The sequence below is a fragment of the Lytechinus variegatus genome, chromosome 15 (genome assembly GCF_018143015.1).
Source record: "Lytechinus variegatus isolate NC3 chromosome 15, Lvar_3.0, whole genome shotgun sequence".
NCBI classification, from domain to species: Eukaryota; Metazoa; Echinodermata; class Echinoidea; order Temnopleuroida; family Toxopneustidae; genus Lytechinus; species Lytechinus variegatus.
Genome location: NC_054754.1, coordinates 8,910,899 through 8,926,841, shown reverse-complemented (window position 1 = coordinate 8,926,841; position 15,943 = coordinate 8,910,899). Strand labels below are relative to the sequence as shown.

Here is a 15,943-nt window from a genome sequence, read left to right as displayed (position 1 = left end):
TCGTATGTTGCTGCATGGATGTCATAATTATAACTTTCGATGTATTAATAATTGATTACGATGAACTTTGAATATTGAACCCAAACAGTAATGTATAAGCATGATAAGTGGGTATTTCTTGGTATCCTTGATATAAAGGTGATTAATATTTTCAATGAGTAGTAAAGGGTTCTTGATAGTTATGTGTTGGTGTCTCCACGTTGGTAGGGGAGACCGAGGTTAGTTGGAACATGGGGTAAGTTGAAACATTGTAATTTTCTTTAACGCCTGTAAAATTGATTTATGCAATACTGCCCTCGATTTATTGCAATAATAATTCCACACTGTTGTATTATTAATAGAAATAAATTGAGGGCAGTATTGCATAAATCTATTTTACAGGCATTAAAGAAATTACAGTGTTTCAACTTACCCCATGTTCCAACTAACCCCGGTCTCCCCTACTGTTTACATTAATCGGATGTCGTAAGAAGGCGCCATAAGAAAGAGCAGGGTGCGGGTTAACGCCCCTGTAAAGGTTCAATGGTTGTTACTTTACGATAAACAAAGAATTAATTTAAGAAACAAAAATATATCCCCCTTAAGATACCTTCAAAGCGCCATGTTTCTTAATAACCCTCTCTTTTCGAATCTATCCCTTTATAATTATTCATGTTTTTCATCGCTCTCGATGTACATGCATCTCTGTGTCCCTTTCTTGACGTATCGCTCATTGATTTGTTTTGTCGACTCTAGTAATCCTCTTTATTATCACTCTTATTTCATTCGCTTTATCTGTATTTTTTCTTGATTCTCTCGGCATCGCTATTTTAGAACCCCTCCTCTATCTGTCCTTATCTCATTTTATGTCGACACTTGGTCCCTTGCTTCTTCTATCGCTCATAAGCCATTTCGTAGTTCCATTCTGCGCATGATCATAAGAAGGCCATTGGCACTAAATTGAAACGGTGGTTTAATATTTAATGAGATAAGCACCAACTTTGATGTCTTGATTATTCATTTATTCTTTTGAATTGTGTTTTTGATGAGATCCACAAAAACAACAATGCATCCACTCGCGACTGGTATTTCATAGTTGGCCAAATACATTGTTATATAACAACGTGCTTTAATGCATTCAAAGTAGAAATGCAACATTTACCTTCATAGAAAGTTCATTGGTGTGCTATTCTAGTCACCTGGTCTATTCATTTTCTTCATCCTGCTATGTAAGGTGTGCTTACACAATATCTTGCTTTGAAGTCTACCTAACATAATAAAAGAAATGAAAGGTTATTTGACCAAAACTGCCCATGAAGTATTAGGAAACGGTATATTGATTTGTTTTGTCGACTCTTGTAATCTCATTTATTGTCACTGTTATTTCATTTTCTTCTGGTTTTCTTTCTTCTCTCGGTCTCGTTATTTTAGAAACCCTCTTCTACCTTTCTGAATCTCATTTTATGTCAACACATTGTCCATCTCTTCTCGTGTCGCTCTTTGATTTATTTTATCGACTCTTGTCATTCTCTTGTATCATTCTTATTTCGGTCTTGTTCATCTGTTTTTCTTAATTTTCCCGGTATCGTTGTTTTTTATGTCGACGCTTTTTCCTTTCTTCTCATATTGCTAATTTGTCTGTTTTCATCAGCCCTTTCAAAACTTTATTATCATCTCTTTCCTTGTCAACAGTCGTTCATCTGTGTTGTCGATTCTTTACTATTTCTATCAACATCCGTTCTCAATATCTCATTTTTTTTCAATCGACTCCCTGTCCTGTAATCTGAAGTCCGGTTTAACTTATTCCATGTCTATGTCCTTAAAAGGATAGTTAGCCGAAAATTTCTAAACTTCATTAAAATAGAATGATTCTTATGCGTACTGTGTCCTTTTACCATGCTACATTGGCGAATAAAACTGATTCGGTTATCATGCCTATGCAGATAGTTATGACTGATCTGAGTGAAAGATGAGCTGATAAATAACCTATACCATGTATACTGTTAAAGGTCAAGTCCACCTCAGAAAAATGTTGATTTGAATCAATAGAGAAAAATCAGACAAGCACAATGCTGAAAATTTCATCAAAATCGGATGTAAAATAGGAAAGTTATGACATTTCAAAGTTTCGCTTATTTTCAACAAAATAGTTGTATGAACGAGCCAGTTACATCCAAATGAGAGAGTCGATGACGTCACTCACTCACTATTTCTTTTGTTTTTTATTGTTTGAATTATACAATATTTCAATTTTTACGAATTTCACGATAAGGACCTCCTTGCCTGAAGCAAAAAATGTAAAAGTAATGGAATTCCACGTGTTCAGGGAGGAATGAAACTTCATTTCACATGACAATGACGAGAAAATAACAATATTTCATATTTCGTATAATAAAATACAAAAGAAATAGTGAGTGGGTGATGTCATCAACTCACTCATTTGGATGTAACTGGCTCGTTCATATAACTATTTTGTTGAAAATAAGCGAAACTTAAAAATGCCATAACTTTCTTATTTTACATCCGATTTTGATGAAATTTTCAGTGTTATGCTTGTTGAATTTTTCTCTTTTTATTCAAATCAAGTTTTTGTTGGGGTGGACTTGTCCTTTCAGGATCTTTGTCACAATAGGCTATCCATAGTAAAATCACAATTTAGACCAGAGTTTGAATTAAACCCGAGTTCAGAAGGAGGAACACTCTTTATTTTCGAATCTCTCCTCATGTTGTTGACTATTTCTCGGTCCCTTTCATACAGATTTTTTAAAGGGCCATCGACTTGTCGAGATGGCGAGATAATTGTCTCACCAAGTCGACACATGTCTATTTAGCAACGCTTTATCATTTTCTCCTTATTCCTGTGTCTTAAATTTTCTTTATCAGCTCTCATTTACATTCTTCTTCTCAATCAGAAAAAGAGAAAGCACTCACAATAAATTTGAGAGAAGATGCCAATACATGTTTATTTGCGAATATGCATCACAGATATGAAATTTTCAATCGACCCTACATATTAGAATGACTGGGCTTCTTTATTAATATAATGATAATGCCAGAACCATGATATAAGCATGATAAGTATATCACTATATTTCGCCTTGATCAGAAGTATCTTGGCAAATATTGATGTATCTATTCGTTCTTTACGGGGATACTAACCAGTAATTATGCGATAACACAATATAGAATTTTGTCTAAAATAATTATAAAGTCATCAACCCGAATTCTGGTATGAAGAATTCGGGAAAATTTTGGATAGTGGAAAACATAAAGCTTCAGATGAATATATAATCGTTTTCAATCCAATATCGGTATGAATAAAATATACATCAATAAATTCCCCCTCCCGGAAAAAAAGAAAATGTAGCCTATAGGAAAATTCTGATCAATGATATTGCTTTAAAGCATTTAGGCGAGAACAACTACAATTTTACTAACATTTCGGTATGTTTGTATGCCCGATACATGATTGATGAGTGCGTTTCATTATTCACAAAGGCCAATGATAATTTAACGGCATTTTCTTAATGTACTATCAGTAAAGCAGATTTGGAATGCGACAAAGAAGGGGTAGTGGAATCCAGGAACTGATTTTATTTTGCTTTTGCATGACCATGAATTTGAACAAAGAAAAATGTCGAAATTATTACCAAGGGCGAATTGGACCAGCAGGTGTATACTGGCATATGTATAATGGCTAAACTAGGATGTCACGGGTTCGAAACCCGGTCGAGTTATACCCAACAAGGAACCTTCTGCTTTCTCATCAAGACTCCATCCCCCTCCCTCCATTACACACTCCCCCTCCCTCCCCCCATTCCCCCTCCCATCTCTCCCTCTTTCTCTTTACAACCACACATCCATATAATTGTATTCCAAGAAAGTAGCAAAACTTTTGAACTGATTTCATTGCGGCTCATTTCGACTCTAGTGCGACTATCGCCTGGTCAAATACCGTATTTGAACCGCAGTTGGATGAATTCGACCCCCCCCCCGATTTGTTTTCTCGAATTCTTTTATTTTTATCATTTCAGCTGATTCTGTTTGGCTCCTACTTATTCCGAATAAGTGTGACGAGGCATTTGATAAAAGAATTTGACAAAAGAATTCTTCGTCTCACAGAATTTTTTCTCAGACATGAATGGTATTGAATACAGGCGATCTACTTTCGAGCTTCGCTGCACAATGTCATAGTCACTCCAAAAATGCAGTATCTCAAGCGACTGATGCAATGCCATTTGAAATGATTATATAATTAACTTTTATCGGATTGGAATCCATTTCATTGGTATGACTGCCCAGTTGCAATGATTAAAGTGATATGGGGATGTGATACTTCGTGTATGATATGGGAATGTGATACTTCGTATATGCACTCTAACATGTCTAAAAATATTGGATAAAAGTTTTCCATGAGGGTAATTATAAATAATGTCCAACCAACTATGGGCATTTTTATGTACCCAGTGTGATGAAAATTTTGCCCATTTCTGAATTAGTAATTGCTGCTTATTTTTCAGCCCTACTGGACAATATGCTTCCCGCTTTGGGTAAAGTACTGCCCCAAATTGGTTGGACACATATACCCTCGTGTTGGTAAAAAATTTACCCAATATTCTTTACAGTGTGTAATTTATTTCTATTACCCCAGTCACATTTGCTCTACGGCGGCCGTACGGCGAGTCGGAAATAACAGTTTTAAACATTTTTTGTACCAGCTACATGGAGGTTCAGTTTGAATAAAAATGAATAAAACGGCTGTTTTCGATTCGCCGTAAGGCCGCCGTAGACATGGTAGAGCAAATATGACTGAGGTCTCAGAAATTCAATCGGCGTACATTACCTAAACGCATCAGCGATTCTGCAGAAACGTGTTTCAAAACGTGCTTTGAATCATTATTATGGAGGGAAAAAAGATAGACCCATGGTCATTATTGTCATGTCACCGGCGATCCTGTGCTTCTGATTGATATTTAAATGCAGTATCAAACAGATGAAGTTGTTAGAATAGTAGCTCTGGAGTGAGAGTGGAGAGACATTGTTCAGTTGTAACTTCTTGCTTGGTCCATCTTCTAAAGGAATCGTCTCGCGATGTCTTGTACCAACTGTGGCAAGTAAGTCCGCATGAATATTGGTTTATTTGTAGATCGATTGATAGTCAAATCATTTTATTGGTTAATTGATATGAGACACATCATTTTGTTGGCAGGAGGATCCATGTTTAGGATTGAGGGAGAAGTGAAAAATGTCAAATTTTCGGCGCGCTCTGGTCACCCAATTTAAATACAGAATTTGCTTCTGAAGTTGAAATTGATAATTTAGTATGTTTGATATTGTCTGCATGCCAGGCTTGAACAGTTTTATATTGCGTTCATTTGCATTGCATATTATGAATTTTGAAATTGTCCAAATTAATCGTTATGTCCTTCCAATATTATTGTTGGGGCGATCGATCCCCTGCTTCAGGATAGATGCCTCTATTTGTTGGAACAAGTTGATTGGTTTGTTAATTTGTTTGTTTTTTGTTTTTGTTTTTGCTACGTGAATGATTAATTGATTGATATATGTAAATGTACATCTTAATTCTGATTCTCATATTAGCCGAATTAAGGAGTAATACATGTTTAATCGTTGCTTTAGGTGATTTTCAATTAAATAATATTCAATTCAATTTTCCGTTCATCAGAAAATTCTTATTGGTGCCAGATGTACAAGATATCTAACTATAAACACGAACAGCAAAATCACAATACATGAGTGCAAAGAAATACAAATTAGAAATAATAGTATACGATGATAGTGAAAAGTCGGTGACGACACGGAGGGGGGGGGGGGGGGGGGCAAATGCCTCTCCCATTGCCCCATCCAAAAATATTGAAGTCTATCTCTCTTGAAAATAACAAATTCACCAACAGGCATGGGGCTTCATCTGTTCCAAATGGTAACAGTTGTGTAAAATTGTAAGATTGTAAATAAATGTAATCAGTGAACTATGCATGTCTTAAATAGCTATCCCATTTTCCTGGCGTCATAAGACGTGCGTCACGATACCATTCTGGTACACATTGTATTCCTTGCAATGGAACCACATCTGAAAGAAATCAGAATGGCTTCACTTTATGACAATGAGGCTTTTGAATATGCAATGATGTACCGCCTTTCACAAGGTAAAGAAAATCGTAATTTGAATGATTCCAGTGAATAATAAGGCCAATGACGAATATTTAGCACGAGTGAAACCAAACTAGAACATGATTAGAATCACGAACGCTAATCACAGTCACGAGTACAATAGTATCATCATTACAATGATTATTCAAGATTTACGTGTGAAATGGCCCTTAGTATAAGCCCTTTAGTATACCTAAGAAAAGACAAGATATCCATTGACAAAGCAACGCACGTGTCCCATTGCATAACTCATATGAAAGTGCTTTTATTCTTATTTGGACCCCCCCCCCCCCCCCCCCCCCGTTATGGTCGCCATAAGTAATTGCTGTGATCTAAAGTCGGATCACTGATCTGTATACTATCAATACAAGATCAGTGAATCGAATATCCATCACATTCGAATCAAGAAAAAAAGTCACAGCCAATGGCGGATCCAGGGGGGGGGGGCGGGCACAGCCGGACCGTGCCCCCACCCCTCTCTTGAGAACCATAATCAAAATGTTTAATGTAAAAATACTTATTTTACCCAAGTGTGCTTTCCCTTTCGAAAGTGATAACTTTTTATGCCTGTCATCGGGAAAATGTGCCCCCCCCTTGAAAAACCCTGGATCCGCCCCTGGTCACGGCATATAGTGACCCCCATCGATTATATCAGGGGAAACGTGCAGGTCAGAATTATTATAAGAAAATCATAATAGTCATTATAAAATATGATATCGAACAAGATTTCATTTCTCCACGAACATGGTGAATTCATAACCTATTCCGATTTGATGAAGAATTTCAGTTTTTTGTCAACCCTACAAAAATAATATTCTATAATTCATTCATATAATTTCGCTGTTTACCGAAAATTGAACATTTTGCTGCTTATCAAAGTTGATATGATCCCACCTTAAAATTTTTTAGGTGTTTCTTAACTTTTCAAGAAGTCGGCCCGAATTCTGAATTCGGGTTTAATCTTAACTCTTTATCTAAATTTGTGATTTTACTAGATTCAATTTATCGGCTCATGTGACACTCAGTCGTTCATGTTTGTCTGGGAATAATAACTAATGTATTTTCTTTTACGATCAATGCATTAGTAAAAAGAGAACAGTAAACGTAACAAATGTTACGCAAACAAACCCATTCAATTTTCATCTTACTAAACCATAGCCCATATACGAGCCATTGAGTTTCAGTGGTTTAGTTGCGCTTTAATGATTATACATGATTATTTATACCGCTTTTTTATTGACTTTTTCTTTTTCCCCTTCAGACTCATCCACCAGCAGAGTCAGGTATGTATAACAATTGGAATTGGAAAGAACAATGTCCCATATTGTGTTAAATGTATTCACAGTACGTTCACAGTGTAAAACACAATGTGAAATCGCCTTCACACTGTGGAATTCAAGTATTTTACCCCAACTTAAATCTCATTTTCACATAGGTCGATGGATCACTATGTGAACACAGTATGAATATGAATACCCACACTGTCGAGGTGTCCACAGTGGAAAATTATATCCACGCTAATACATTTTAACAAAACGTAAATTACATTCCTTCATGTGGACTACAATGTGAACAGACTGTGAATACTCACACTGTCAAGGTGTCCACAGTTTCAAATGATCTTTACAGTATAACCTTTAGCATTTTGATAGTGTTAATCGCATCCTCACATGCATAGTGCACTTTGTGAACACACTGTAAACTCATTGTGTACACATTGCCCCACATTGTGAAAACACTGTGAACACATCACCACATACTGTGAAAACATACACTGAACACATTGTGAACTTATTTTCCCACATTGTTGAACACGCCATGCACACACTGTGATCACAGTGTGTGAGAATGTTTTTTTTTTGTTCCAGCAGGGATCGATGATTGGCATAACGGCACAGAAATCAGCTATATTTACAATGAGAGTAATTGTCAGTCAGTCGGTAATTTAAAGTGTTAACGCGAACCAGGGGGGCGTTTCATGAAAGGACTTGTCGGACATTTTATCCGACAAGTACCAGTTTATCCGACAGTTACCATAGGAACAGTGCCTCTCAGCCAATCAGAATCAAGGAAAGGTGTCAGATCTGACAACTTGTCGGATGAAAATATTGATGAAACGCTCCCCAGGGGGTAGCAGGCAATTTACTGACTGAATTGGATATTTTGAAAAAATAATAATGCGTTCCAGGCCCGGCTGCAAAACAAATTACTATAATGTCACCCAATGGTGCACAGATGGGGGAGTGGCTTATTGGGACCATGGAGCCCGAAACTGTTTTAAGACCAAGGAAAGTGGGAGACAAACATGAAAAAAGGAGAGGAAATTGGGTGAAATATAATATTTTTTGAACGTTGTGTCTAAATCACAAAATCATATATTTTTTTTATCAAAAAGGATGGGAAAGTTACCATAGAATTATGCAACAGCGTACATTGTGTGCGTAAAAAGTTTTGAATTTATTTACCATTCCTTTGTAATACTTGTAACATTATAACTCGATGAATAAAAAGGTCTTGAAAAGGATTTTCTTTTCAGTAGATTAGGATTTATGAGCTCCCCCCATATTTCCGATACTACTACTACTACTACTACCACCACCACCACTACTACCACTACTTCTACTACTACTACTACTACTACTACTACTACTACCACCACCACCACCACCACCACCACCACTACTACTACAATTACTATTACTACTACTACTACTACTACTACTACTACTACTACTACTACTACTACTACTACTACTACTACTACTACTACTACTACTACTACTACTACTACTACTACTACTACTACTACTACTACTACTACTACTACTACTACTACTACTACTGCTACTGCTACTGCTACTGCTACTGCTACTGCTACTGCTACTGCTACTGCTACTGCTACTGCTACTGCTACTGCTACTGCTACTGCTACTACTACTACTACTACTACTACTACTACTACTACTACTACTACTACTACTACTACTACTGCTACTGCTACTGCTACTGCTACTGCTACTACTACTACTACTACTACTACTACTATACTACTACTACTACTACTACTACTACTACTACCACTACTATACTACTACTATTACTACTACTACTACTTCTACTACTTCTACTACTACTACTACTACTACTACTACTACTACTACTACTACTACTACTACTACTACTACTACTACTACTACTACTACTACTACTACTACTACTACTACTACTACTACTACTACTACTACTACTACTACTACTACTACTACTACTACTACTACTACTACTACTACTACTACTACTACTACTACTACTACTACTACTACTACTACTACTACTACTACTACTACTACTACTACTACTACTACTACTACTACTACTACTACTACTACTACTACTACTACTACTACTACTACTACTACTACTACTACTACTACTACTACTACTACTACTACTACTACTACTACTACTGTGTGTTGCTAAACTTCGAGTCTCGAGTTTCGAGTCTCGAGTTTCGAGTTTCGAGTCTCGAGTTTCGAGTCTCGAGTCTCAAGTCTCGAGTTTCGAGTTTCCAAAATTTCATTAGAATTGGTCATTAAAGACCCTCGCTTTTAATTGCTTTTAATTTAAGCCGCTATTATCCACAGATTAGCGAAATCATGCACGTCAAACAGTTTTACTCTGGTGCCGCTAAAATCTTCTAAGGACATAAAAGGAAATGAAGTTGACACGTTGCAAGCTTGTAATTCCATTGAGGCAAAATATGCTTTATCTTTTTTCAGGTAATCGAAGCTACCTATGCAGTAGAAAATGATTTAAATTCTCGATTGGATGATTATAAAAAGATATGCAGTTAAAGGCAAGAGAGTACAAGTATGTAGCCTCCTGCGATTACTAAAGAAATTATAGCTAAAACACTATGAATAAAGCTAATTCTAAAAAAGGCTCTATAATGACATAAAAAAATATCGTTAAATACACTTTTCCACCATAAGTAGGAGCAATAAATTTGATTGATTTGTAAATAGAATGTCAAGGCCTATCTACTACTATTAACAAAATATTATAATTCGGATGAGAAAGGTGAGACTCGAATTTTTGAAAAATTCGAGTCTCGCCTTTCTCATCCGAATTATAATATTTTGTTAATAGTAGTAGATAGGCCTTGACATTCTATTTACAAATCAATCAAATTTATTGCTCCTACTATTAGTATTAAAAGGCAGCGCTTTTAACTCGAATTTTTCAAAAATTCGAGTCTCGCCTTTCTCATCCGAATTATAATATTTTGTTAATAGTAGTATATAGGCCTTGACATTCTATTTACAAATCAATCAAATTTATTGCTCCTACTATTAGTATTAAAGGGCAGCGCTTTTAACTCGAATTTTTCAAAAATTCGAGTCTCGCCTTTCTCATCCGAATTATAATATTTTGTTAATAGTAGTAGATAGGCCTTGACATTCTATTTACAAATCAATCAAATTTATTGCTCCTACTATTAGTATTAAAGGGCAGCGCTTTTAACTCGAATTTTTCAAAAATTCGAGTCTCGCCTTTCTCATCCGAATTATAATATTTTGTTAATAGTAGTAGATAGGCCTTGACATTCTATTTACAAATCAATCAAATTTATTGCTCCTACTATTAGTATTAAAGGGCAGCGCTTTTAACTCGAATTTTTCAAAAATTCGAGTTTCGCCTTTCTCATCCGAATTATAATATTTTGTTAATAGTAGTAGATAGGCCTTGACATTCTATTTACAAATCAATCAAATTTATTGCTCCTACTATTAGTATTAAAGGGCAGCGCTTTTAACTCGAATTTTTCAAAAATTCGAGTCTCGCCTTTCTCATCCGAATTATAATGTTTTGTTAATAGTAGTAGATAGACCTTGACATTCTATTTACAAATCAATCAAATTTATTGCTCCTACTATTAGTATTAAAGGGCAGCGCTTTTAACTCGAATTTTTCAAAAATTCAAGTCTCGCCTTTCTCATCCGAATTATAATATTTTGTTAATAGTAGTAGATAGGCCTTGACATTCTATTTACAAATCAATCAAATTTATTGCTCCTACTATTAGTATTAAAGGGCAGCGCTTTTAACTCGAATTTTTCAAAAATTCGAGTCTCGCCTTTCTCATCCGAGTTATAATATTTTGTTAATAGTAGTAGATAGGCCTTGACATTCTATTTACAAATCAATCAAATCATCCAATCGAGAATTTAAATCATTTTCTACTGCATTGGTAGCTTTGATTACCTGAAAAAAGATAAGGCATATTTTGCCTCAATGGAATTACAGGCTTGCAACGTGTCAACTTCATTTCCTTTTATGTCCTAAGAAGATTTTAGCGGCACTAGAGTAAAACTGTTTGACGTGCATGATTCACTAATCTGTGGACAATAGCGGCTTAAATTAAAAGCAATTAAAAGCGAGGGTCTTTAATGACCAATTCTAATGAAATTTTGGAAACTCGAAACTCGAGACTCGATACTCGAGACTCGAAACTCGAGACTCGAAACTCGAGACTCGAAACTCGAGACTCGAAACTCGATACTCGAGACTCGAAGTTTAGCAACACACACTACTACTACTACTACTACTATCACTGCTGCTGCTATCACTGCTGCTGCTATCACTAGTACTGCTACCACTACTTCTTTTTCTCATCCCTGCTTTTCAATTCATCCACATCTTTGTATTATTGTCCTAATTTCCTCCAAATATTCTATATTTTCTCTTGCAGGATTTAGAGAAGTCTTTTCGCTTCGTCGTGGTTAAGCGAACCACAAAAGGTTATGGGTTCAAAATACAAGGAAATGATAACAACCAGGAAAAGTCCTTTGTCGTTCAGTGTCTCAACAAAAACACCGGGAATATCAACCAAGGTCTAGAGGTAATACATTATCAATACGTCTAATAATGATTATTACTCTATTTCCCGTCCTATATAGGCCCACTGGGTGGTGGAGGAGGGGGGGGGGGTGGGAACTGTTTTCAAAAACTATTATTAATGTGTATTCATTCTCCTGAGTAAAAAAATGCCCTTTGAATGCTATTTTCAGATTTCTACGTGCTCCTTGTGTTAAATTTCAACCTTATAAACAAGTGTTAGATCTTGTTAAAAATTACCTCATTCAAGAATGTTTGATCACACGATAATTCACTTATGGACCAATATTATTCATGTCTTATCTATATATGAAAACATCATTTTCCTTATTTCTTCAAAATCAAACGTGTATCATCATTATCGATACCTTATAATCGCACCACTTACCGGAAAAAAATCATGCGAGCAAAGTGAGCGAGCCAAAAGCCGGCCATATTTGTGATTCCGTCTGTGATTTTACATGTACATGTAATTTAGTAAAATCGACCTGATATGAATTAAACTTTCGATAAACTTTATGATGATGAAATGGGAATTTTTTAAATGAAAATGTTTGTGATGAATTGACTAGAGGGTGTTTTCAGATCCTAATTCACCACAACGGTAATAAATCTTGAATAATAAGGTAATTGTCACTTGGTATACAAAACTGCTTGGTCTAATTCCTTTCGTCTAATACCCACGTGGTCTAACGCCACTTAAAGGGATGGTCCAGGCTGGAGATATTTATATCTCAATAAATAGAGTAAAATTCACAAAGCAAAATGTTGAAAATTTGATCAAAATCGGATAACTAACAACCGTAAAGTTATTGAATTTTAAGTATTTGAATACTGACTGGAATACTCTCCTGGGAGTGGAGGATGTGCATACATTGTGTGCGGGAATTACTGATTGAATCCGATGACCATGGTAATAATATATTTTCAAAGCGCTTAGACACGTCGTTCCGATGTATTAAGCGCTATATAACAGCGGATTATTTTTATTATGATTTGCATTATTCCGGTGAAACAGTTCTAGGCATGTCTTAATGAATATTCATTAGGTGGGCTGATGATGTCATATCCCCACTTGTTCTTTTGTATTTTATTATATGAAATTAGGTTTATTCAATTTTTTTCTACCAAGAACTAAAACAATTGGATTGACAAATGATTGAGTACATTGGTCATGTTAGTTATTTATTGCCGCAACTTATTTCATCATGATGGAGACACATCATTTACACATGTATGAAAAAATGAATCTATTATGTTTTCATTTATCGTTTTATAACATAAGAAAAAGGAAAGTGGGGATATGACATCATCAGCCCACTTAATAAATATTCATGATGATGTGCAAAATATTGATAAGCTTTAAAATTCAATAAGTTTGTTATTTGTTATCTGATTTCGATGAAATATTTAGCATTTCGCTAAGTGAATTTTACTCTATTTATTAAAATATAAATATTTTCAGCCCGTACCATCCCTTTAATCAATATATGATAAGGAGAACTGGTTATATTTTCATTTGACAAAGTGCAAAATAATGCTCGAGTTGTCATCTTTCATATCAAATGTCCCCCTACTATTTTTGGTCTTTATACATAAAGAAATACATCATTCAAAATCGAAATAAAACATGTATTTTGGGCGAGATCACTTTTGGGTGATAATATATATATTTTTTTTTTGCTTGTCAAAATTTTCAGCCCCTGGTCCCCTACCTTTGGGGAGAGATTTCCGCCCTTGAACAAACTTAATGGGTATTAGGGCAAATAAGACTAAACAGTGAATAGACCAAAGTCGACCAAATGGGTTAACCCGATGTGATACTAGATATGAAAAGTATCTCAACTGCTCATGTAGACCCCAGATATACACCGAGTTAATTTAAATCAGTTGTGACGCCATCCTATTAAAAATCAGTAATCATTATTCCACATTTCTTTACAGACCGGGGACGAGATTATTTCTTTTAACGGCACCAGTCTTCGGCAATTGACAAGAGCGTACATCGATGAAACACTGAAAACTAACAGAGATGATATCAAACTTATCGTCAGAGGGAATTCCCCACCAAAGTATATACCAGATAACGATTGCCATGGCTACGATAATCGAGGATATGTAGGTGATATTTGTGGTTGTTGTAATGGTGGACGGTGGTTTCTTTTCTAAGGTTTAAAAGACGGGAACTATTAATAGTTAAGTTAAACTTATTAACCATGAAATGGACTATTTATTGAGCCAAACAAAATATATTTTACAAAATCAATCAAAACTGAAATTATTTTTGCTCTCATCTAATCGTGATAATCTACATTTTGTCTCATGACAAGTAGAGGTTGAAGTCACATTCATTTAGTATAAAATTTGATATATAAAAGCGACGTAGAAAAATATAACTATCATCTTCATAAAACTGTTTATAAAAAAAAATCTGTCATTCATATATTGTTTAAAAAAAATGGTTCATCCTTAATCAAAGTAACCAAATAATTCGAAGCATCATTTTCCTCTCATTCACCCCAATAATGGATAATGGAAACCAATAAAAACCAGTTTATTCATTTAAACGTTTGCATGTTTTATTTTTTTTATTTTAACATCACTATATAGCTATGCCTATAGGGGGAATTACATATTATGCACATTTGTTCAATTTTTACCAGTGATATTTCAACACAATGATTTGTGTCAACCTTTACCCCAAATTAATAATAATAATAAAACCGGATTGTTAATGTCATTGTCTATATAACCACCACCCAAATCTTTCTCTCACATCATCCCTCCTGTTTTCACTCTTCTCACCATCCTCGTCCTCTCTCCCTCTCTTTCCTATCGACCATTCTCCATTGTCTTTCCTCCCTCTTCATTTCCCACTCTTTAACCCCTCTCCTCCCTACATCTCTCCCCCTCCCTTCTCTCATTTGCCCCTTTACCCCCCCCCCCCCCTTCCTCCATCTCATTTCCAATTCTTTAACCCCTATCCTCCCTACATCTCTCCCCATCCCTTCTCTCATTTGCCCTTTACCACCCTTTTCCTCTCTCCCATTTTAACTCCTCTCCTCCCATCATCTCTCCCCCTTCCCCTCTCTCATTTGTCCTTACCCCCCCCCCCCCCCCTTCTTTACTCCACTTTCTATCTATTTCTGTGCTAGGTGTCTGGTGAACAGAAGTCCACCTGTGGTCAACATGGAATGAATGGCAACATTCGCGCGGCTGACAGACAATGGGAGATTACTTTATGAAAAAAGAACAGAAGACAACTAGAAAAATAGTGGAAAACCAATAAGCAGTACTATTGTTATTCTCATTTTACCTGTAATATATAAGCTGCGTGTAAGTTTTTATTTTAAACTTGTCTTCCTTTTTTATACACAAGTTTTACGATTTATATGGTCAAAAAGACTTGCATGACATAGTTTGAAGATGATACTTGATGTTTTTGTAATTACTGGCCCCAATTCCACAGAGGGGACACCTTTGATGGGCCTTCCAAAGACAGAAAATTGGCAAGGTCTTACAGCAGTCTCCAAGATCACTGAAAGTTGTCACCTCTGTGGAATGGTTCAGAGTCGACCCCTCAAAGAACTCTGAAAGACTGATGGATATTTCTTGTCTTACTGGTCTTAAACTAGTCCTATAAAGATCTTTCAATGGTCTTTCAGAGATCTTCTATGCAACAAGTGATCTTTCAGAATTCTTTCAATGGACTTTGCCAGGTCTTTCAATGATCTCCCAAATTCTTGAGCAACTGCTGAAAGATCATGGAAAGACCAATAAGAACTTTGAAAGTTCACTGAAAGACTGTCAAAAGACAATTTCCTGTCAGACCACTGAAAGACTGTTTTGAACCATTTCGAAAAGTTTTGGGACTTGCGAGGACCATGAAGACCAT

At 35.7% G+C, this 15,943-nt stretch overlaps 1 protein-coding gene across 1 annotated transcript; it reads left to right on the top strand.

The window, feature by feature from the left end:
• Positions 1 to 4,873: 4,873 nt before the first annotated feature.
• On the top strand, positions 4,874 to 15,362 carry LOC121428896 (protein lin-7 homolog A-like). The gene is made up of 5 exons (XM_041625776.1): positions 4,874 to 5,093; positions 7,412 to 7,433; positions 11,903 to 12,052; positions 13,993 to 14,166; positions 15,204 to 15,362. Exons 1-5 carry the CDS (start codon positions 5,071 to 5,073, stop codon positions 15,291 to 15,293), a joined length of 459 nt encoding a protein of 152 aa, XP_041481710.1. The 5' UTR covers positions 4,874 to 5,070; the 3' UTR covers positions 15,294 to 15,362.
• The last annotated feature ends 581 nt before the right edge of the window (positions 15,363 to 15,943 follow it).